The sequence below is a fragment of the Stegostoma tigrinum genome, chromosome 4 (genome assembly GCF_030684315.1).
Source record: "Stegostoma tigrinum isolate sSteTig4 chromosome 4, sSteTig4.hap1, whole genome shotgun sequence".
NCBI classification, from domain to species: domain Eukaryota; kingdom Metazoa; phylum Chordata; class Chondrichthyes; order Orectolobiformes; family Stegostomatidae; genus Stegostoma; species Stegostoma tigrinum.
The window spans coordinates 119334019-119359616 of record NC_081357.1 but is presented as its reverse complement, the minus strand read 5'-3'; the positions used below and the strand labels follow the sequence as shown (position 1 = coordinate 119359616).

General features: G+C 39.4%; 1 protein-coding gene across 1 annotated transcript in view; it reads left to right on the top strand.

Moving 5' to 3' along the window:
* The window catches only part of nbas (NBAS subunit of NRZ tethering complex), a 238312-nt gene that overhangs the window by 93389 nt on the left and 119325 nt on the right, over positions 1-25598 (top strand). Inside the window, exons 28-30 of the mRNA XM_048530416.2 lie at positions 5946-6068; positions 9512-9614; positions 14421-14650. Coding sequence (XP_048386373.1) covers positions 5946-6068; positions 9512-9614; positions 14421-14650 — 456 coding nt within the window. The remainder of the gene's footprint in view (positions 1-5945; positions 6069-9511; positions 9615-14420; positions 14651-25598) is intronic.

Here is a 25598-nt window from a genome sequence, read left to right as displayed (position 1 = left end):
TTTAAATGGGTAAAGTCCATAGCAACAAATTGTAATATAACATTACTGGGATGTTGTGTAACTTTATCAACAGTCCATGTTACTGCCTCAAAGCACACCAGTAGACTGGTTCAGAATGATTTATGTAGACTCGAATTATACTCATTGGAATTCAGAAAAATGAGGAGAGATCTTATAGAAACATAACATTAAGAAAGGAAGAGATAAAGTGGAGGCAGGGAGGTTGTTTCCACTAGCAGGTAAAACTAGGACTAGAGGACATCGCCCTAAAACAAAGGGAAGCAGATGTAGGACTGAGGTCAGGAGGAATTTCTTCACCTAAAGGGTTGTGAATCTCTGGAATTCCCTGCCCAGTGAAGCAGTTGAAGCTACCTCACTGAACGTTTTTTTCGGCAAGGCTAGTTAAGTTTTTGAACAGTAAAGTATTTGAGGGTTTTGGTGAGTGGGCGGGTAAGTGGAGCTGAGTCTCAAAACGATCGGCCATGATCTTATTAAAAGGCGGGGCAGGTTTGAGCGGGCCAAATAGCCAAGTCCTGCTCCGAGTTCTTATGTTCTTATCTTCCATAGAACCATTTGGCTATGAATGATTAATTTGAACTTATCCAACTGCCCTGCTTTATGGCTTCTTCCCTGTTCCTCCAGCACCCTGTTTGCATATGTCTCCCATTTTGAATAAAGGAATTAAATTTGCATCTTCCAATCTAATGAGATCAACTTTGAATCACAGGGATTTTTGAAAATTAATATCAACATCTAAACTCTCTTTTAAGGAAAGCCATTTCATTTAAAATGGGATGAAGTCTATCAGCACCCAAGCCCTTTTCAGCCTGTAGCTCCATCAACTTAGTGCCATTTCACCGGTGATTGTCATTTTCCTGAGTTACTGCCTCCCTTCTATTTTCTTTTTGATTTATTGCAGCTTCTGGGCACTTCTTACTTTCTTTATAATGAAGAGTCATTCAAATTGCCTGCTCAATTCATCTCCTTATTTCCATTATTAATGCTTCAGACTCACTACTTGTATGACAACTGTCACTTTGTTAATTCTTCTTTGAAATATTTATGGAAATTGTTTGTAAAAATTTAATTTTTTTCATTTTCTGCCACCTGGCTTAGTAAACTATCATAGAATTGTGACCATACAGAAGAGGCCATTCAACCCATAGTGTCGACACTTGTTCTATTACCTATTAACAAATTCCTGCCATTTCTGTCCAAATAATTATCCAGTGCTGCCTTGAATGCCTCAATTGAACCTACCTCCTCCACACTTCCAGTTAGTACGTTCCACAGCCTAACTGCTCACTGTTTGTAAAGGTTTTTTTTTCTCACATTACGCTTGCTTTGTTTGTGCATCAGTTTACATCTATGCCTTCTCATTCTTTTCCTTTTATGAGCAAGTGCAGCTTCTCCCCATCTATTCCATCTAGCCCAATCGTAATTTTGAAAATCTCTATCAAATCTCCTCTGAGCTTCTTTCACTTCTCAGAGAACAGTCCCAGCTTCTTCACTCTATCCTCACAACTGAAGTTTATCATTCCTGGAATATTGTTGTAAATTGTGCCACACTCTCTCCAATACATTCGCATCTTTCTATAATGTGCATCCATACTGTAAACAGTACTCCATATTAAGTCTAATAAGTGTCTTGAACAAGTTCAACATCATGTTCCTATTCTTATACTCTGTGCCCCATTAACAAAGTTGGGAACACTTTATGCCTTATTGATTGCTCTCTCTACCTGTCCTACTACCTTCAACATATGTTCACTCACAACCCATTTAGAATTGTGCCACCCCCTTTTTATATCGTCTTCCAGTATTCTTTCGATCAAAGTATATCATCTCGCACTTCTCTGCTTTGAACTTCATCTGCCATCTATCGACTTAATTCACCGGTTCTGATATCTTTTGGAGTTCCACACTCTCTCCTCCTCACAGTTTACAATTCTTCCAAGTTTACTGCTGTCTGCACTCCAAGTGTATCAAAAGCCTTCCGGAAACCCATGTATACCGCATCAACAGTGTTAACCTCATTGATCCGCATTGTTACCTCTTCAAAAGCTGTGTAACAAATTAGTTAAATATGATTTCCCCTTTAGAAATCAGTGCTGACTTTTCAAAGTCAACGCACCATTTTCCATGTGATTAATTCGATCCCAAATAGAATTATGTGCTTTTTGTTTAATCATGGAGTTATGCAGCATGGAAACAGATCTTTTGGTCCAACTCCTCCCTGCCAACCAGATACTCTAAACTGATCTATTCCCATTTGCCAACATTTGGTCCGTATCCCCCTCTACCCTTTATATTCATGTACCCATCCAGATGCCTATTAAATGTCATAATTGTACCAACCTCTACCACCTCCTCTGGTACTCATTCCATACACGTACCACTCTCTGCATGGAAAAGTTGCCCCTCAGGTCCCTTTTAAATCTTTCCCCTCAGGTCCCTTTTAAATCTTTCCCCTCAGGTCCCTTTTAAATCTTTCCCCTCAGGTCCCTTTTAAATCTTTCCCCTCAGGTCCCTATTAAATCTTTCCCCTCAGGTCCCTTTTAAATCTTTCCCCTCAGGTCCCTTTTAACTCTTTCCCCTCAGGTCCCTTTTAACTCTTTCCCCTCAGGTCCCTTTTAACTCTTTCCCCTCAGGTCCCTTTTAACTCTTTCCCCTCAGGTCCCTTTTAACTCTTTCCCCTCAGGTCCCTTTTAACTCTTTCCCCTCAGGTCCCTATTAAATCTTTCCCCTCAGGTCCCTATTAAATCTTTCCCCTCAGGTCCCTATTAAATCTTTCCCCTCAGGTCCCTATTAAATCTTTCCCCTCAGGTCCCTTTTAACTCTTTCCCCTCAGGTCCCTTTTAACTCTTTCCCCTCAGGTCCCTTTTAACTCTTTCCCCTCAGGTCCCTTTTAACTCTTTCCCCTCAGGTCCCTTTTAAATCTTTCCCCTCACGTCCCTATTAAATCTTTCCCCTCAGGTCCCTTTTAAATCTTTCCCCTCAGGTCCCTTTTAACTCTTTCCCCTCAGGTCCTTTTTAACTCTTTCCCCTCAGGTCCTTTTTAACTCTTTCCCCTCAGGTCCCTTTTAACTCTTTCCCCTCAGGTCCCTTTTAACTCTTTCCCCTCAGGTCCCTTTTAACTCTTTCCCCTCAGGTCCCTTTTAAATCTTTCCCCTCAGGTCCCCATTAAATCTTTCCCCTCAGGTCCCTTTTAACTCTTTCCCCTCAGGTCCCTTTTAACTCTTTCCCCTCTCACTTTAAACCTACACCCTCTAGCTTTGGACTCCCCGATTGTGACAAGAAGATATTGACTGTTTACCCTATCCATACCTTCAGCCTTCAGTGCCGCAGCCTATTCAGCCTCTCCCCATAGTTCAAATCCTCCAACCCTGGCAACAATCTTGGAAAGCGTTTTTGAACCCTTTGAAGTTTAATAGCATCCTTCCTGTAGCAGGGAGACCCCAGAATTGAATACAGTATTTTAAAGTGACCTCACCAATATCCTGTGCAGCTGCAACATGTAGTTTCAACTCCTATACTCAGTGCACTGACCAATGAAGCCAAATGCTGTCTTCACCACCTTCTCTGCCTGCAACTCCACCTTCAACGAATTATACACCTGCATCCCTAGGTCTCTTTGTTCAGCAACACTCCCAGATCTTATCATTAAATGTATAAGTCCTACCCTGATTTGTATTCCCAAAATGCAACACCTCACGTGTATCTAAGTTAAACTCCATCTTCCACTCCTGGGCCCACCTGATCAATGTCCCATTGTAGTCTGAGATAACCTCCTTCACTGTCCACTACACCACCAATTTTGGTGTCATCTGCAAACTTACGAACCATTCCTGCTTTTATTCGCATCCAAGACATTTATACAAAGATGCAAAGCAATGGACCCAGCACCAATCCTTGTGGCACACCACTGGCCATAGGCCTCCAATCTGAAAAGCAATACTCTACAACCACCCTCTGCCTCTTACTGTCAAGCCAATTTTGTATCCCCTGGATCCTTTGCTAACCAGCCCACCATGTGTAACCTTGGTGAAACCTTGCTGAAGTCCATATAAACAAGATCAACCACTCTGTCTTCATCAATCTTCTTTGTCACCTCTTCAAAGAACTGCGACTACCTTTAACATATCTAGGGTCCTTCCCTTAGAATTTTTCTTACTGTTTGGAATGTATCTGTGTATTCTGAAATATCTCCTAAAGTATCTGCCACTGCAACTCTCTTGATTTATCCGTTAAGTAGTTTGCCAATTCACTTCAGTCATCTCTGCTGTCCTACAGCGATAATTCTACTACTTAAGAAATAGTCTTGGACCCACTGTTCTCTTAAAATAATGTTAAATTCGTTCACATTATGATTGCTGCTACTGAGGGATACCTGCACTATGAGTTCACTCATTAATCCTACTTCATTGCACAATACCAGCTTTAGTATAATTTGCTGTCTCGCCAGCTCCAAAGCGTAGTCTTCTGAAAAGCTACCCCAAAAGCATTGTAGGGCTACTCCATGTGAGCTTATTTTGTCTATCTGACACTTCGAGTGAGATTAATATCTCCCATGACTATCCTCATGTCTTTCTGACGAGCTCACATTATTTCTTCCTTTATGTTCCACCCTACCATGTTGTTACTGTTCGGAAGCCTGTACACCACTCGTACAAGTGACTTCATGCCTTTGTCATTTCTCATTTCTCTCTAAATTGTGGCCACACCTGTGTTACCTGAATTTTGATATTCTTCTTTATTGTGCTAACAATAAGTCAGTTATTATGGGTGATTTTAATTGTCCAAGTATCAATTGGGATAGTCTGTTATAACACACCACCCATTGTTAGCCACTAACAGTCCCCATTAACAGCTATGCATCCTCTAGTCCAATCGATATCCACTCCTTTGTCTGTCTAACTGCATTTCTCCTTCTTTGAGCTCTATTCCTACCTATTGCTTACTCCTTGCCCCCTCCCTCCACTTAGCTTCTGAATTTAAACCAACATTTTCCTAGCTGCCATCAATTCTGAGGAAGGGTCACTTAAACCAAAATATTAACTCTGATTTCTCTCCACAAATCCTGCCAACCGTGACCAGATTTTTTTTTTAAGCAATTTCTATTTTTGGCATTAACTGGGATAGTTTGTTAGCAAGATGGGAAAGGAGCAAATTCTTAAATTGTGTCTGAGAAAACCTTTTTAGCCAGTAGTAGAAAACCCAACAAAGGAGAGGGCAGTTCTGGACCTGATGATCAGAAATGATCCCTGGCAGGTGGAAGACTTGTCAGTAGAGGGGCATTTTGGAGATTGAGACTGTAACTTAGTTAGATAGGTTAATTATGGAAAAAGATAAAGATGTCCCTGGAATAAAAGTTCAAAATGGGGGAAGGCTAATTTTACCAAAATAAGATACAGTTTGGCCCATGTGGACAGGGAGTAACTATTTTCAGGCAAAAATGTGTCAGAGTAATTTGGGTGGGTGAGCAGAAGCAAGTGGTGGTGTCAGGAAGAGAGAGCAAGAGTTCAATGCAGATTTGTTCTGTAAAAATGAAGAGAGGTCCAAAACCAAGAAACCTGGATGTCAGGGGACACTAATGTTAGACTTAAAGAAAGAAAGATTTATGACAAATACTGAGGCTTCAATATGACAGGAGTAGGGAGGAACTTAGAAAAAGAAATTAGGAATGCAACGAGTGTAGTAGAAAGCATTGCAGGGAGAATAAAATAATACCCAAAATATGTACAGAGCAAGAGAATAACTAGGGGAAGAGTAGGGTCCGTTGTGATCCATTGAGGGAATTTCTATACGAACCTGGGCCAGTCCTTACCTGCTGCTCATATTTCCCACTTTCCTAAATCTGTCATCTTTATCCCTGCCAGAAAAAAAAGTTACACTGAATATTGTAAGTATTACTTTAACTTGCTATTTGTTATTATTTACTTCAGTGTGGCGGAAATTTTGGAAAAGCATGGTTTGCAGAAACCTATTTCATTTGTAAAGAACACACAGTCAAGTTCGGAGGAGGCTCGCCTGCTCATGGTGCGGCTAACCAGGCATGTTGGGCGCAAGTGAGTAAAGGTCTTGTTGCTTTCTAATGATTTCAACATCCATTTTAACATACAACTTATTGTTACATTCAGCAAATTAGCTGATGGTCAAGAAGTTAATATTCTGGTGAAGACTTAGCATGTAATAAAAAAGCAACTTCTTTAGAATGTACTGGTAATGCTTCTTTCATTTTCCTGTATTAGTGCACAGATAGTTCTCCTATAATGCAATAGTTGTGTTCTTGTGTGACCCTGTGCTGTAGAAAGTCGCCATGGGAAATTGCATTATAGGGAAAGCACTATATGTTTTGTACAGAAAGTTTGTGTTATCTGAACAGCATAGCCTATTCATCAATCGCATCAGAACAGAGCTACTTGTAGAATGAAACAGCCCTGTCATGAGGCAAGTAAAACTAATTAAACAAGTCCTCTAAATTTTAAAGGAACAATCGCAAAGCAAGTCGGGGGGAGAAAACCACAAAACACAGTGAATCAACAGGTGCCCTTATTCCTTTTTGAAAACAATGTTTAAGGTCACCTTGGCATGGAATAGGCTCCAAAATGGTATGGCAGATGGAAGACTATAAACTGAGATGGCTAGGTTCACAGTAATCCACACTATTGTTAACTTATCAACTAATATTGCTCAGTAACTAATCTGAGAGACTTGAGATTCTTCCCACAAAATGCCCCATGTGCTTCCATAAATCATGTCTATCTGATTCACAGTAAATTTGAAGTTTGCCATTTCTCTATGCTGGTAATCAATGCACCTTCAAATGAATAAGCAACTCTGTTCTATTTGGAAGTCCTTGATCTTGAGCAGGATGTCTCTGTGCTTTCAGTACTTAGGTAGTTGTACTGCATCCCTAAGGGAAAATGTCATCATCTTTAACTGATACGTGCAAACTTTGCCAGTGCAAATACCTTGTTACAGTGTTCACATGGACCTGAGTATATTTGTTTTTGAGTAATTTAAAATTAGCATGCAAACGAAGCAAGCAATTAGGAAAATAAACATTACGATGGCCTTAAATGAAAGAAGATTTGAGTGCAAGTGAGAAGTTGTCTTGTGATTGTTTTGTAGGGCCTTGGTAGATCTCACCTGCATGTACCATTTTGATCCTTTTATCTAAGGGGATGTTAGGTTGATATAATGCATTGGGGATTCATCTGATTAATGCTGGGGATAATTGGATTGTTTATAAGAGATTGAGGAACCTGGCTCTGTATTGCATAGCATTTCAAAAAATGAAACGTGACCCCTTTGAAACCTAGTAAATTCTTGCAGCTTGTGGCAAGCTGGGTACAGATGTTATGTTTCCTTTAACTGCTTATTTTAGAGCCAGAGAACATAATTTTAGGATAAGCGATAGTCTATGTATGACTGAGATGGGGACGAATGTCTTCATTCATAATGGTGTCAATCTTCAGAATTTTCTATCCCAGAGAGCTGTGGAAACTGTAAAGCACCACATTTTCTTTTGGAACTAAAGATCAAAATGGAAATTGGGCTGCTATAACCGAAATGCCAGGAGAGGTTTGCAGTTTGAAGTCACATGCTTCATATACAATAGATAAAGTGTGGAGCTGGAGGAGCACAGCAGGCCAGGCAGCATCAGAGGAGCAGGAGAGCTGACGTTTCGGTTTCGGACCCAAAACGTCAGCTTTCCTGTTCCTCTGATGCTGCCTGGCCTGCTATGTTCATCCACCTCTACACTTTGTTATCTCTGATTCCAGCATCTGCAATTCCTGCTATCGCACTTCATATACAGTGTTATTTTTTGAAGTATGGGAGGGAGATGTTCTGAGTTATGGAAATTTTGCTTAATAACAGACCTCAGGTTAAGTTCTCGTGGTTTTAAAAGAAACCAAGTGTCAGGGTATGAAGGAACACTTCTAGAGCCTACAGCTAGAAAACATCCATCTGTATCTCTTTCTGTCTGAGAAAAATGCTGAAAAAGTAACAAAACTTAGAAATCTTTCTAAAATAAAAATATCAATTCCACTTATTCAACCATCTAATTAAAGAATGGCCATCAACCGACAGACTGCAACTTTCAACAGTGCTAAAAATCATGTAACAAAACCAATTTAACCCAACTTTGAAGTCTGGCCTTTTGTTCTTTGGAATGCTATTACCCTGTTTGTATCCTTTTTCACCCGAGTACCTCTGTTAAACAGTTGTTCTTTTTCCTGTCTAAATTGGAATTGTGTGTATGTGTATTTATAGACTTTGAAGGTTCGATTTAGGTAATAGTGGATTAAATATCCTTTCTTTCTTGTTGAAGTTAACTGTGTTGCAATAAGTGGAGCTGTTTTTTGTTAATGACAAAATCTGGTGTGAATTACTTTTGTCCTGATGGCAGTCAGTTAGGCAAATTGCTCATCTTAATGGTCTAATTGGGATTTTATACATTTTGTGGTGGCTTGTGGAAAAGTGGTGCACGATTATCAGCAGACTCTCTTCCCAGTTAAGTTGTGACAAAAAGCACAATCATCGAGCATGTTCAAGATAAAAATTGGGAGGTTTCTGAAGCCTAAAGACTTCACGCAACATATAGAGGGTGTGGGAAAGTGGCATTGAGGTAGGTGATCAACCAGGATCCGTTTGAATGGCACAGCAGACATAATGGGCTGAATAGCCTACTTCTGATCCTGTACAAAGCAGGTTAATGAATGAGCAGAAATTTGTGGAATATACAATTTGGGCTGCAGAGATTTTGATGAATTGAAATCTATGCAGGGAGATTGATAGACACTGGCCAAGAAACCTTTGGAGTTGTTGGTTCTGGTGGTGGCAAAGTGGCAAACGAGCGTTTGAACAAGAGGTGGGCTGAGGCAGGGGAGGTGGTGTTCTGCAGGTGGGAGAAGGCACTGATTGTGGTAGAAAATGTAGTAAAATAGGATGCCAAGGCTGTGAAGAGATGTAATTGGTAGCCAGGATGCAAATTTCACAATGGGTGCAATACACAATGACTTTACCATCGAGATGTTTAGCTGGACAAGATTGTGGCTCATTTCAAGCCGCACTGTTAAGAAAGCAATATCAGTGGTCGATAGGCTGTTGCCAGCATTAATGTGGTAGCTGACCCTTATTGTCAATTGACATTACCAAGCATCAGTATGTTGATAAGGCAGGAAGGAGAAACCAGTGCTGAAGTTGCTCTGGTTATGATTGGAGAGGTAAATATGAAATCAAATGATAGCAGTCCTATTGAGCTGATTGATAAAGTCTTTAGTGCCCTCCTCAATCACATGTATCATTGGAATATTACCATTCATTTCAGTGCAAGGAGAAATGGTAATGTTGAGGTTAAGCCAGGTTCTTGCTTGTAACTTTGTGCCCAAGTTAGCCACAAAGAGGAGCAAATTGACCCAGGCAGCTTTCCTACATGTGACCAGAAATAAAACTTCTAAAATAATGGGTAATATAATTTAAACTGTCTTGATTGTGTACCCAGGAACCCACCTGTAAGTGAAAGTGAGTGGCGAGGCTTGCTTCAGGATCTTTTGGAAATGCAGCGTTCTGTATACAGTTGTCTGGACTGCAATATCTGCTATGAGGTAAGGCACTTCTTTCTTGTAAAGTCAGAGCTGGAAGTGATTAGGATCTGTTCAAGTGATGTGCTTACTTAACAAATATTCAGAGGCAAAGAGAAGTTTAGCTTTAGAAATTTGATTGATGGATGTGTACGTAAATGTCAAATCCAAATTGAGAGTTGCTTTTTAAAGACTCAGCTTTACTCTTCTATTCCACTTGATTTTGTGTGTATTTGATAAATGGTTTGGAAATCAGAGATCATTCGATTGACTAGTGCATCACACAGTTCCCATGATAAAGTCCTTAAGATGGGAAAATTCATTTGTATATGGGGTTAAATAAATAAAATCATGTTTATTTGCAAACTGTTTTACGTATTTCTAATTCCACTGAAAGGAATTCATTTTTGATTTTGAAAATTTTAGACTTTAAACAGTAAACACTTCACTGTTTCCAGACCATATTTTGATTGATCTGTAGAAAATCATGTTATACTTTAGAAGCTCACACTCTGTTATGGTGTTGGCATTTGTTTATTTTATCTTTATGAATTTTACAGTATACAACATTATTTTTGAAATGCATGAAATAGAATTATATATTAGTTACCTCGTAAACATTTGACTGGAAAAGATGTAAGTTTGCAATGGACAGAAGAGGCTTAATATAATTGAGAGAGACAAAAGGAAATTGAAGGCCGAAATAGTGCATCTCGGGGAAGAGTAAAAGTGTTAATTTTGAGAGAAAGAGAGTGGAATAAGAGAAGATAAATTGAAAACTAAAATGCCATGAGAAATATTTAAATACGTGGGCAATAAGAAAGCTAGTGAAATATATCCTTCTAAAAAACTAAAATCATCTTGTCACAAATGAATGAATAGGCCAGAATTAAAACTATGGATAAAAGTACATGTTCAGAACATAGAAAAATAAACTGGAGAAAATGCTTGTTATTGGATCAGTCATCCTGGAACCAGGACTACTAATTTGAAAACATGAGTTTAAATCCCACTCGACATCAGAGTAACTTGATTCTCATAGTTAAATCTGCAGTTAAAAGCTGGTGTCGGCAATGGTGACCATCTGGCATCTTTGCCTCATCTGTCCAGGTCCTCAACAATTAACATTAATTGGCCTAAAACAACGGTCTTACTTACCACTCAGTTGTAGTACAACCTCCTGAGATAAAAATGAATAAGAATAAAATTGGATGATTCATATAACACCAACCTAGACATTAGGTGCGAAAAAGATGTTCTTGGCCTAGTTGACTGTGCAGAATGTCCTCACTACCATCCGGGAGCTTGAGCCTGATTGAGAGGGGTGTACTAGACTAATAAATGCAAGAGCCTGACTCTCAGAATTACGCCCATGTCCCAGACTATTCCATCACAATTGAATAGGTAATAATCATGAAGGGGCGGCACTAGGAGTCCTGGTCCCCAGGATGTCTCATGGTATCAGATCAGACATGATTAAGGAAACCAGCTACTAGTTTTCATCTTCACCACTACTCCGGTGAAAAGCTAGGAATCCTCTGGCAAACGGCTCACCACCTTACGTCCACTGTCTACAAGGCATAAGTCAGGAATGTGATGGATTAGTGTCTATTTGCCTGAGTGAGTTGTAACCACTTGGACAAAGCAACACGCTTGATTTGTGGCATATCCACTAACATTAACTCTCTATAACATCAATGCTTAGCTGCAGCAGTATGTATTGTCAACAAGATGTACTGCAGAAATTCATCAAAGCGCTTTGGACAGTACTTCCCAAATATTCCATGACCATGTCGAAGATCAAGGATGGCAGCTGCACGGGAACAGCACCACCTGTGTGATCCTCCTTCACCACCACAACCACAACATCAAACTCCTCATGGCAAACCACTCAGCATTGTCACTTGGAAATACATTGCCATTCCTTCATTGTTACGTCAAAATCCTGGAACTCCCTCCCTAATAGCATTGTGCTCTTCCTATGCCAAATGATCAGCAACAGTTCGAGAAGGTCACTCACTGCCACTTTTTCAAGTAACACAGCCAATGGATGTTGGCTCAACCAGTGAAGCCCACGTTTCGTGAAAGAATTTTTTAAAAAATCAAGCTGATGTATCATTGGTCTACCGTGTTGAATAGCATTAGGAAGTAACACTGAAGTTAACCAAAATGGAATGTGCGTTGGATTGGGAGAGTTCAGACTTGAAATCAGAGCTGAGCTGAGTTCTGAAGAATTCAGAAGACTTAACTCTGGACTTGAAGAATTAACTCTGTTTCTCCCTCCATAGACATTGCCAGACCTGCTGAGTTTCCCAGCATTCTCCAGCTTAGTGGGGAAGTTCAGTGTTCATCACTAAGCTCTTTAACTGCTGATGAGCAGGCCCAGTCCTGAAAGAGAGAGCTGCCACAGAGAGTTTGTGGCAGATGGTGAAAGATTCAACATGAGAAATCTAAGACCCTTGGACCATCCTCTCTGAACTAACTTTGACAGATGAATCTGCCCAGGACTGTACAGATTGGAGCAACCACGACACAATTCTCATGAAAACAAAGTCCCATCATACTGAGGATTCCCTTCATCATACACACTATTTCTGGAATGACTGGAATAGATTTATTGACTACAGGTCAAACAACCCAGTAGTGAAGACACATGAAGCTAGGAGCAACTGCAACCTGTTACCTACAGCGTTACAAATCTTTCATTTTGCCACTCCTATCAAGCTAGGGCACTCAACTCACATTCTATGAGCGGAGTCTAGAAGCACATTCAAGAGACAGTATCAAACATACCAGGTAGCAGTCTGGTGAACTCACAACACAAGTGTCTTGCATCCGAAGTGGAAGCAGCAAACTGTAGACAGTGCTAAGTAATCCCACAATCAAAAGACCAGGCAAAGCCCTGCAGACCTGTCGCATCAATACTGAGAGAGAATTAAACATCTTTAAGAGAAGTGACTCCAATAACTTGACTGTCCTCAATGATGGTGGACCCCAGTGCATGAGTAAAAAAGATGCTGAAACCATTGGGTTCTTTTCAGTCCTAAGTGGGTGATCTAACTCAACATTTCCCTGATACCCCCAGCATCAGTGTTGATTCCCTCCATGTGATATCAAAAAGCAACTTACTGACTGGATGCACTGAAGTGTATGGTCCCTGAGTACATGACCACTATAGAAGTAATGATGTACCCTGCAAAACTAGTCATTTTTGTAACCAGTCCTTTCCTATACAGTTAGGATACTTGAATCAAAGTGCCTAACATCAAGTCCTGTCATTAAAAGTAGGTTCAGGCCAGTCCAGCTAATTACCACACACCAAGAATAGTGGTACCATGTGGTACTTAATCAGGAATAAGCTGCTTACTCATATTCCGTTTGTTAGAGCCACTGGGTCCCAGGCTTCATTGAAGTTTTAGACAATCTAGGGCAAAAGAGCTAAGTTTCAGGAATAAGATGAGAGTGACTGCTAGTGATGCCAAGGCAACATTTGGTGGAATTTGACCTGAAGAATCTCCAGGCAAGATTGAAATTTATGATAAGGCAAAATTTTCTTAAGCTCTCTTGGCACAAATGAGGATTGTTTGTAGTTATAAAAGGTTAATTACTCAGTCCCAAGGCATTACTGCAGGCATTCCTCATGGCAGTATTCTGAGCTCATCCAGCTTCAATTAATTCATTAATGACCTCTCTCCATCATAAAGTCAGAAATGGGAAAGTTTGCTGATGATTGAGGAGTTCAGTTCCGTTAGCAATTTCTTTGATAACAAAACAGTCTGTGCCTGAATGTGGCAAGGCTGAAACAGCATTTGAGCTTGGACTAGTAAATGGCAAGTAACATTTGTACCACAAAAATATGAGGCAATGATAATCTGCCATCAGAGAGAATCTAACAATTTTTCCTTAGAATTAAGCAGCATTGCTATTGTTGAATCACTCACCATCATTCACTCATCACCAGTGAGAACCAGGGTAAGTGGATCAGAGTCTACGAAAAGATCAGCCATGATCTTATTGAATGGTGGAGCAGGCTCGAAGGGCCGAACGGCCTGCTCCTGGTTCCTAGGTTTTTGCGTTCAATATCCTGGGGTTACCAGATATCAGAAACATAATTGGACGAGCCACATAAATACTGTGACTTAATACTATAGCACATAAAGAGACAAATTGGAAGTGTGATGGAATTCACTGTAATTGCACATGGTTCTAATGGCACTAAAAAAAAACATCACAGACAACGCAACCTTTGAACATCACCCCATTCACCTTGGCTGACAAAAAATATCACGTTGAAGAAATTAGGATTCCAGATATTTTTGGAGGTTAGTTAAACGTTTAACCTGACTGCAATATTTCAGATAGCAGTTGACAATGGACTCTTAAATTTATCATGAGTAATTTCCATTTCCACTTGCCTGGAGTGGGCGATGAAACTGAGCTGCCTGTTATGCAACATAAGGAATGCATTCCACTTTTCTTAATAAGTCACCTAATTTGAAATTCTTGGCTTTTTTTTATAAGTATGATTTCAGTAGGGTGTTGCTGCTAATTACTCATTTTTATGAATATCATATTGATTATCTTAGATATGTAAATAGACAACTGGAAGACTGGAGTAAACTCTTGGAAGTATACGGTTAGGAACAGAAAGGCATTAATCTTAATATTAACTTCACTGCATTGCAGCCATATTGCTACCATTTCAATACTGTAATTAATAAGATGTTCGAAAAAGGGTCCCTACGTATTTTAAGGTTAAGAGTCTAAATTTATAAATCTGTCATTCTTGGAATCAGAACCCTGAATGTGACCAGATGTTTCAATTTTTAGATATTCACTGAGAGCCTACTATGTTCAAGTCGTTTGGAGAATATCCGTTTGGCTGGGCAAATGATGCACTGTAATAGTGTATCTGTTGCCCCTCCCATTAATGCCTCTTCCAGAAGCAAGATACAGTCCAAGGTCACCTATGAGAAAAGCATTGAATTGGTTCTTAGTGCCGCGAGAGAATATTTTAACTCATCAGCCACCTTAACTGATAATTGCATGGATTTGGCCAGGTAATTTATTTTTATTGATATTAGTTTGTGTTTTTGTTTTGAAATGCAAGTCTGCATATTGTCATTGTAACGTGGCATTGTGCTGTGAGAGCTGCTACGGTTCATACCAAAAGTGTTTGTGCTGCTGATACCAGAACAGCTGCTGCAAATGAGCTAAAATATTTGTGTCATTCCAAAAATCATCAACATGAATTATCAGTCATGTATTTTCACCACCTGCTTCTTCTGCAGTAAACTTCCAGGTAGGTGATTGCATGGAAGATAGTACCTCTTAAACAGAAGATCAAACACATGTGATAAGTCAAACTTTTCATCTAAGTGAACTGCTTTGTTGTATACGGCTTAGCTCCAAAGGCTGCATGCAAATAATAATAATTCCAAAACCCCCAACAAATTAAATGTTAACTTTGAATTAAGTTTGTGTAATTTCCTCCAAGATAAATTAAAAAGTTAAGGTTAAGAATTTTCCAAGAAGGAGAAACCAGTGCAAAGCACTGAAGTTGAATTTTTGAAAGGAGGCCAGGAATAGGGCTGAGCTTAGAAACTCGGTGGTTGAGCTCTTGATTGGCATGGAGATGGCTTTCCTGCCAAATCATGGAGGTAACTGGCTCTTCAAGCTGAAATATTAATCAGAGGCCTCCAGCTTCATTGGAGCACTTGGCTGCAGTTCAAATTAGGCGCTGGGAGGATGACTCAACACAATCAGGTGTCCTTCCAAACTTTTTAAAACAAATATAATTTTAAAAGAACTTAGAAAAAGCAAGAAAGTCACCAACCTGGGCGTGTGGAGGCACTGCCGCTCTACAGAATGGTCTTTGGCTGTACCCTCAAATGGCATGTGTGGGGAGAGACTGTAGGCCTGCCTGAAATAACACCCAGTCTGCTGAGATTTTCTATTGTGAGCTGAGATTGAATAACACCCTTCTTTCCACCTATACTGCTGAGAATTTTGCTATAAATTAAACTAGTTACATTATTTCCTGCAGTGATTTGGACTGGAATAAAATCCAGTGTTGTTATGAGCATTTAGGTAGTGGTGTACTGGAGGAGAAACATTGCAATTCATAAGGGAAAATCGATGTGCCTCCAGGCTTGGTGGGAAAAATGTACTTAATGTCACTATTTCTCCCACGCTGAGGTTTATTATTCCTGGGATGAAGTGGTTGTTTTATGAGGGAATGTTGAGCAACTTAGGCCTGCATTAATTGCATTTTGGATTAATTAAAGATGATCTAATTGAAATAATGGATTCTCAGGAGGCTTGACACAATAGATGCTAAGAGGGTATTTCTCCTTGTGAAGGAATTACAAACTTGGGGACACCATTTAAAAATAAGGGTATTCCCATTTAAGACAAAGTTGAGGGAAAAAAAATCATCCCTTGGGTGGTTGTCAGTCTCTGGAATTACTTTCCTCTAAGAACAGTAGTTGTACAGTCATTGAATATATTCCAGGTGGCGTTGGATGGATTCTTGACCCACAGAGGAGTCTCAGATTATCAGGAAGTTGTTGGGAAAGTGAGGTTACAGCCAAAATTATATTAGCCAAGATCTTGTAAAAGAGTGGAGCAGGCTTGATGGCCTATTCCTGTGTTCTTTTTCTATGATGTTGGTAGGAACCAAAAGGCAACTTGGACACAGATGAACCTGGATGTTTTATTTTGAGTGGGAATAAGAAAGCTAGATTTCTGAAGCTTATTAAATTGGCTTTTTTTTCTGCAAATGTTCTGCACCATAATGCTATTGCTTTGTAATGATGTGCACACCGGTGCTAAGGTACAGAGTGAAAATGGAGTTTCACTGCTGGGCTTTGAAGTTGATATGATTGAGACAGGTTTAAACATTATAAATCGTACTGCTACAAGACTAATGGATACTCCAGGTAAGTGGTGTAATTGTTAAAAATAGGCTTTCTCTTGAAAAATACTTTTGTGGGTGTTTGCAATGTAACTTTGGAGGCAATGTTGCAACCTACTGAAGGAAAGTCGTACAATAGTGTAATTATGTTACTCAAATTCTGGCAACTAGGACTAATAAATAATTTATAAAATGGAATCTTGAGTTTTACTCTGATCATTTGAGAGAAGAATTTACATCTGGGAGTAAAAGGTGGCTATCATAAAACTGAACTGAGAATTAAATTTTAAAAAACGCTCTACATTTTTACAAATTATTGCATAATCAGTATAATTTGTTTTGTTTCTGTTTTTACGTCTCTTTTACTCAAACACACACTGCCTGTTTCTTTCTCCCTCTTTCTTTTATTCTTCTACTGTATCTTTCTGTCTTACCCAGCAGAGAGGGCATATAATTAGTTGGCTAAGTTGTAGAGTCATATAGTGTGGAAAAGAACCCTTCAGTTGAACTTGTCCGTGCTGACTAAGTTTCCCAAACTAAACTTAAAAAAATTACAAACATTTATCTATTGCTGATGATGCCAGATTCAGAAAATTATTTTTATGGGAAATTAAATCACAATACCGTTTGCTCTTTGAGTTCATGTATTATCATGTAGCCAATATCAAAGTGCAAAGAGTTTTCCCAATCTCCTGAAAAATATTAATCTTCAGACCAGCACAACAAAAAAATGAGATAACAAGGTGTAGAGCTGGATGAACACAGCAGGCCAAGCAGCATCAGAGGAGCAGGAAGGCTGATGTTTCAGGCCTTGACCCTTTAGGGAAAAAAAATGACACAGTTTGACGCAACTTGGTAGATCTGTTGTTCCATAATAGTAACTGACTATAAATCAAATGTAATTAACTGTTTGTGAGATGCTGATGAACAAGTACAAGGTTTTTTTTCTTTTCCTTCACTCCTTAGAAATAGAATTGATCAGATCTTAACGAGAACATTTGGTTCACTCTTCCCATTTAACTGCATTTGGCCTATACCCCTATAAACCCTATATCCCAGTTCATGTACGTGTCTAAACATCTTTTAAATGTTGTGACTGTACTTGCATTTACTACTTCCTCTGGCAGCACGTTCCACATGCGAACTACCCCCGTGCGGAAAAAGTTGCCTCTCAGGTCCTGTTTAAATCTTTCTCCTCTCATCTTAGTTTTGAACTCCCCTATCCTAGGGGAAAGACTTCTGCTATTCACCCTATCTATTCCCTTTGTGACTTTATCAGGTCACCCTTCAACCTCTAATGCTCCAGTGGGTAATTTAGCATGGCCAATCCACCTAGCCTGCACATCTTTGGACTGTGGGAGGAAATGGAGCACCCGGAGGAAACCCACGCAGACACAGGGAGAATGTGCAAACTAAATTGCCCATGGTGAATCTGACATCACCACCAATAGATGGATGTTTGTATTTTTTTTTCCAAATTATTAAATGTTTTTGTGTTATTGTATGAGAAATGTTTTTTCTCGTGCTGCATCACCTGGTATACATAATGGAAAAAAAAGGAGATTCAAACAATATTTTTCTTTCTGTCTTTGGCTCGTTTGAATTGCTCACCATTTCATGATTACCTATGAACAGTTGTTTCAAAGAAATAGAAAGTTTATGGAGACATAGTACGTTTTGCATATTTGCTGGTTAAAGTGACAGTTTTAGCACAAAATGTTTTTTTAATCCACGCAACGTGAGTATTGCTGGAAAGACTAGCCTTATTGCACATGCCTAATTGCACCTTAGAGGGTGGTGCTGAGCTGTATTCTTGAATACTTTCAATTTCTACAGCAAAGGAATGTAGCCAGTGATATTAAGGGTCTTGTCATGCAGTGGTAGTGGCACTAGTTCTGAGCCAAGAGGTCTGGGTTAAAGCCCCACCTGCTTCAGATGGATATAGTAACATTTCTAAATAGATTGATTAGAAAATATCTAGTCTGAATATCGGGAATGGAATTTTCGAATCTTGACTTCTTAACTTTGAATAGCAATGCATTTCCAAGCCGAGGAGCTATGCTCTCGTGTGCCTGCTGCCCTTGCCCTACTGGATCACAGATGCCAAAAGATTGGGAGATTCTGCAGAAAAATCCTTGGCAAGACAGTCAATGATGCTGAAATGATGGACAGAGTGAAAGTTTAAAGTGATAGATCAGGCACTAATCAAGAGGGCAACTTTGAATCTGGATGATGTTGAGCTTTTTGAATGTTATCAGAGTTATACACACGCAGGCAAGAGGAGCGTATTCTATCACATATCTGCACTGTGCACTGGAGGTGGTGGCAAATGTTTGGAGTCAGGTGGTCAGTCACTTGCTGCACGGTATGTCATGTTTACTCCCTCTTTGCCCAGTATTTATGTGGCAGATCTAATTAGGTTTTTGACAAATATTGACCTTTGTTTCCAGTCCCAACAGCTTAATAGCGGAAGGTTCAACAATAGCAATTCCACTGAATGTCACAAGGTGGTGGTCCAACTTGTGTATGGTAATTACCAAATAATGTGTCATCAGAATGTTACTTGGCAACCTAAGCCTGAATGTTATCCAAATCTTACAATATGCAGAGATGGAGTACTCCTGAGAGTTTTGAGGCATCAGAATCAATTGTGGCTCTCAGAAAGAAATTGTAAAGGTACCTGAGGGGAACAAACATGCATGACTATGGGAAAAGTGCAGTGGAATGGAACAAATGAAACTGATCTTTTTGAGAATCAACCTGGCGTCAGTGGGCTCTTTCTGTACTGCAGCTATTTAATGAATTCTGGCAGGTTGAACATTTGTAACTAATTTTAAGTTTAAGCAGTTCTGCCAGTATCGCTATAGCTCAGGAGTCTACCAACATTGCATTCGATTGACAAAGTGGAAAATATCTAAATTGTTTGATTCTGCAGTTGATATACTTCTGTGCTGTAGCAGTACCTAAACAGCTTGATTGGTGTTACAGCAAGGCACAAATATTCAACACTAGCCAGTCGCAGAATAATGATACCACACAAGAAACCCATCATTCAGCCTATTGCCTATCTCGGACCAATTTCGTTAGCTCTACTTTCCTGCCCTTTTTCCCCAAAAACCTCAACTTTTGCCTCTTAAAGTGCCTTTCCAATTCCTTTTTCAGAGCCATGATTGAATCTGTCTCCTCCAGACTCCGAGGCAGTGCATCCAGTTGTAACCACTCACTGTTTTTCTAAGAAAGTCTCCTTCAAGTCATCTTTGAATTTTTCATCAATCACTGAATCTTTGTCCTCTGTCGCTCGGCCTTTCAGCCAACAGGACTGGTTTCGCTCTAGTTCTGATGAAGAATCACCAGACTCAAAGTTCTAAGTCTGATGTCTTGCTGCAAGACCTGTTGAGTTTCGCTAGCAATTTTTCTTCCAGTTTCTATCTGTCTATTCTGATAGGATTCTCTAAAGCATTTCTCTATCAAAATTCGCAACCTTCTTTTGTCTAAGTAGAACAACCCTACATCTTTATTCCTTTCTAGACATCCAGCCAAAATTTCGGAATTGTGACCTCACAATTCAGTAATTTGCTCTGACCAAGTGCTAACATCTACCTGACACCCTTAAGTCCTTGCTTCTTAATGATGGCCAAGGCCTAACTTTGCCAGTCTTTGAGGTTGAATAGTCTTCCTGAAAAGCCCAATGAAGAGGTAAGCGGTCAGGTACATTTTTACCAAAAAGCACCCACGCCACTCCCGTCCAACTCTAATACCAGTAGCTGTATGACCGCCCTGGTTTCATTGCTGTTGTGTAACTGCATCTAAAACAATGAAATTTTGAGGAACCCCAAGACCTGTTGCTAATGCCCAGTATTGTATGTTTTAGTAATTAATTTCTTGCACACAACAATACTTTGGCAGTTAGGATGTTGGTCAGCTACTTTTTGAAGGTGGGTCCTGAAAAAAAGCTGCAATCTTCAATCATATCTGGAAGGCAGTTAAGCATTTTGTGTTGCTTATTCGTTCTTTGTTTTTAGAATTTTTAGATTTCAATTTTCTTGAATGTAGTAAAACTGCAGTTATATAATGAAATGTAAAATATCATGTTTAGGCTGCTCATCAGCTACTGTACCCTTAGCAATGGACCTTTGCATTGAAACCTTAGTAGTCAATACATGTTGGTATAAAACTAGAATTTGAATAATCCGTTAACAAGTGATATACCACCACCTTCCATTTTTGTTGCTATCACTTTACACTCATGTGCTTGAACTTGGTTTGAAAGCCCTCAGGGGTTTGTTTCTGTATCAAAATGTGCCTGTGTATGCCTTGCCAAGCAGTAATAATTCCATTATCAAGTGTCTCTTCACCTTTGTGGGGGGAAAAAAAAGTGTGTTGTCTTTGTTCTTAGCAGTTTCTAAAAGCAACAAGCTAAAAATCAAATTCGAGTAGGCTTTAATTAAGTCAGAAGTGTCTGCTTCATTTGATTCATAGTTCATTTGGGCAGGATATATTCAAGTGTTCACTGCTCCCTGTCACACAAGACTCTGCAGCAGATCAGTTGACTCAGCCTGAATAAATTCTGCATTTTTGTGTCAGCAGTGCCTGATGCACTTGAATGAATGTTTGGTGATTGGAACATTTAGAGTTGGAATCTTTATCAGACGCAGCTATGAGCAAAATCCTTAGATTCACCCTTTTTCATTGACTAGCTAAAAATATTTGACAAAATTATATGTTTGTTATTTTGGCAGAGCAAAATTTTCAAATAAATTTTATTCCATTGTAGAGTTCTTGAAAATTTTCTCATTACCAAGAGGTGTCAATTGAGACAGAGATTTTCAAAGTAATTGGCTTTCATGACATTGAGTCACAAATGGAGACACTTAACACATTAATACTATAGTTTAAAACTCTGATTCCTTCTTCTGCTTCGAGAGATTGAGGGGTTAATTCTTTGTTAATGCCTTCTTTGATCTGTTTCTTTAGTTCAAACTTAAAAATGCTGCTTTTCTATTACTTGCTGTGATTTCAACAGAGCAGTTAGCTGGTATCTTATATTTTTCCCTATCGTCTGCATGGCTCAATAAAGCACCTCTATCTGTTGTGGCTTCCTTATCTCCCCTTGTCCTTCAAAAGTAGAGCAAATCTTGCCTAGCCCTTTAGGCTTACTACAGATAAAAAACGATTAGCCTTGCAACATTTTGAAGCAATCATAACATCCATGAAAGCTTTTGAATTTAGTTAAACTTCCTGGCTTGCCATCTGATTTCAAACAAGATTAGCTGCTAAGTATTTTATCCTTCTTAACACTTTCTCAATTAAATTTAGCTCTTCTAACAAATAATCAAGGGGTTTAAGTTTATCTTTTAGTGAAAACTTCATTGAAAGTCCACATTTTTCCATCACCTTTTCATATATAGCTGAGCCAGTGTGTTTTTAATGTTATCTGAGTCAGTTCAGATTTATGTTGGATTCTGGTGAAGAAGCCATCAGACATTACAATGTTTGAGCCCCTCATATCATCTGTCCTATGCAGGATGTCACAAAAGTGAGTCATGGCTCAGAATCATTTTTTCTACAGTTTTATCCTCTGCCTTGAAATTTCCTTGTACGGCTAATGAAGTGGGGATTTTTTGTTAATTTTATGGCCGAGCTCATCCAACCAGTTCCCATTAACAGCTGTCCTCAGATTCATGAATACAAACAACAGTTAATTTTCCCATTCTTGGCCATTGAATTTCTCTGAATTTTCTATTATGATCCAAATATCAAGTCTTCCTGCTAACAGTTATTCTTGATAGATTATTTTATGTTTAAGATGAGCAATGACTTCATTGGGAATGTTTCTGCTTTTTTCTGTCTGTTTTGAGCAACAAAAAAAAGTGGAATTTATCACCTGCGCTCAGGGTTTATAAAGATTTGGGTTTCGATAAGTAGTATTCCACTCCTTTTTTGTGATATCTCAAATAATACAGTCTACTAAGGCTCTGGTACATTAATTCATGACCACAAACTGCACTGATATCAGATATTACTTGACATATTGTACGTGAATCTTCATTAGTAATATTAGTTATTAGGAGGTGATAGCCTAGTGGTATTAATGGGGCAGCACAGTGGCTCACTGGTTAGCACTGCTGTGTCTCAGTGCCAGGACCTGGGTTCAATTCCACCTTCAGGTGACTGTCTTCTGTGGAGTTTGCACATTCTTCCTGTCTGTGTGGGTTTCCTCCCACAGTCCAAAGATATGTAGGTTAGGTGGATTGGCCATGCTAAATTGTCCAGAGTTTCCAGGGATGTGCAGGTTAGTCGATTAGCCATGGGAAATGCAGGGTTATAGGGTAGGGGTCCAGCTGACATGCCTTTTGGAGGGTCAGTGTCAACTTGATAGGCTGAATGGCCTGCTTCCACACTGTTTGGACTCTACAATGCCATGAAATCATGACCAGTGGTGTTCACTTCTTATGTCAATGTGTTTCTTTCCTCCTCCTGGAGCGAGATAATATATTGCGTGGTATCAATATCATTGTGTTCACAAGTATCAATTTTATGATGGCTACTATAGGAGCCCCTTATCTGAACAAGTGTGAAGTGATGTTCTAATTTGTTGCTGCTTGTTCTCCAAACTTAGTTGAAAGAATTTGATCAATGAGTCTGCATAAGCTTTCAGAACTCTGCAACAGAGGGTTTCACTGTGATTCTTTGCAGCAAGTTTGTTGTTAAAATCCCCTGGAGCTCAATTTGTCAGTGTAGGTTGTTAGCAGAGTGTTCATTTATCTTGCAGTCATCAACTTCAGGTCTTCTTGGTCCCTTCCAATGCATCACACATACCATACACGATCTACTGAAGTAGAATTACTGAATTAGCTTGAGCAATTCTTCTTTCTCGAGATACTAGAGGGAAGCTTTGAGTCTTCATTATGGTATTTAATTAGGACGTCTGAAATGAAGCTGTGTAGTAAACAGCATATTATAGGTTATGAAATAAATGGCAAACAAATTTAATGACTCTCAATCGAACAACAACTTACGAAACATTTTTAACATAACATATTTCAAATCCCAGAAAGATAATTTGTCAAAATTTGACACCAAGCCTCATATGGCACTGTTAGAACAGGTGGCCAGGAGCTTGGCCAAAATGATAAGTTTTATGGAGAAATGGAGAAATTTAGCAAGCACCATGGAGTGTTGAAAATCAGAACTACACGAGGGGCCAGAATTGGAGGAGCATGGAAATCTGGGAGGTGTTGTGCTTGTGGTACTATGCAATGATTTGAAAGTAAAAATAGGAATCTTGAAGAATTCTGCTGGAATAGGAACTGCCAAAGGTGAAGTGTCCTTTTTTGTATGGATTCAGTAATATTTTACAAGTATCACTGTATTTTTTATTGGAGACCTAGCTAATGTTGTCTTCTTGGATGGATTGCTTGTGATAAATCTGGGCTCAGAACCATTTTTTGTGCTATTTAGCCATTGATGTGACCAATCCTCTGGCACAGATTTTCTGATGAGGCAAATCAGGGAATTATAGTTAGTTGCAGACTGCTGGTATCATTAACATGGCAATTTTAACTGCTGTACATTTCAGATTGAAAGTCACCTTACAGCCCTTTTAACAAAAGCATCTTGGTAAGTCTGGCAACATGTATTTTGCCTCATATAATATACATGCAAGTTTAGTTGCAATATCTTGGTGTACCCCAGCAGAACATCCATGATGTTACCCCTTATCCACGAAACATCAGAGATTTTGTTGTTTCAAGTAGGAGGGCAGCACATTGCCACTAAACTTGGAAAATGTATTTGCACAGAAAATATGCAGAGTTGCTCCGTTACTTCATTGCAAAGTGCTTATATCAACTTTAGGTAGGTTATATTTGTTTGTTTGTGTTATGTTTTTATGTAATGTTCCACATAAGTAAATTAATTGCTCAGCTATTAATCTTCCGATTACGAAGTACCAACATATAAGACTTTAATCTTTTTACTTTTACAACATGGCTAAATATACTTGCAGAGGTACCCAGCTATCTCCTTGTTACAGTATAAACTCTGACTCAGTATCATTGAAGCTACATCTTACCCATTTTGTGGTATGTAATGCGGAACTAAAAGTAGTTATTTCAATAAATAAATGTTGCTGCTTAGAAAACTGACCTAATTTTCTATCTGAACAGCTCTTTTTCAATTTAAATTTTTCAAATTTAAGATGGAGGCAGATAACTTTACTTTGGGGACAGCAAGCTGACTGTGGAACAGATTTTAAGGAAGGCAGGGAGGTGAAATCCTGTTGGCAAGTTCAAGATGGAAATGGGATGGAATCTTGTGCTGCTCCCAGCTATGGAAGCATGACTGGCGGGGTACTTATTACCCAGAGGCCAAAAATTATTCTGCTGACAGCAACATTAAACTTCAGTATTAAGTTCTCAGAAGCTTGAAGGCAAGTTGAACTTGCATCCATCTACATGCCATGGATACTCATTAAAAGTTAATCTCTGCTGAATCAAGCACAGTTTTCAAATTACCTGATCAGTATATACCTTCAGATTTGTTACCGCGTGCAAATGGTGTATAGTCATTGTACTTGATGGAGTGGAGTGAGCTGCTACACTTACCTCTTTGCAGGGATGTTAAAGACATAGGGAAAGGGTTGCCTGTGGCAGCGAGTGGAAGTGCAGGAGCTTGCAAGAAGGGAAGGGACTGGCAACGTGGGCTTTGTGGTTTTATTGTTCGATAGGGAGTGGGATTTCTGTACAGAGATGGTTGGAAAGAGGTGATTCTACAGGGAAGGTCCATGCTGTGAATGGTAGAGACCTGATGTTGAACTCAGGGTACTGGGCAGCAGTGGGAACAGTCATAGTGAGAGGAGTGAGGTAGGGTCACATGGGACTTCAAGGGTCATGGTCCTTTACTGGATAGTCTTGAGGTGGAGCCTGTGGAGTCATATGGTACTGTTTGCATGGACAACAGGTCAAAGAGAGCAAGAACACGGTAATGGGTGTAAGCTCAGAGGAGAGACAACGCATGTAGAATCTGATGATAACAGGGTCATGAGTAACAGGATGATGTGGTTCAGTAGTAGTAGAAGAGAGAGAGAAATA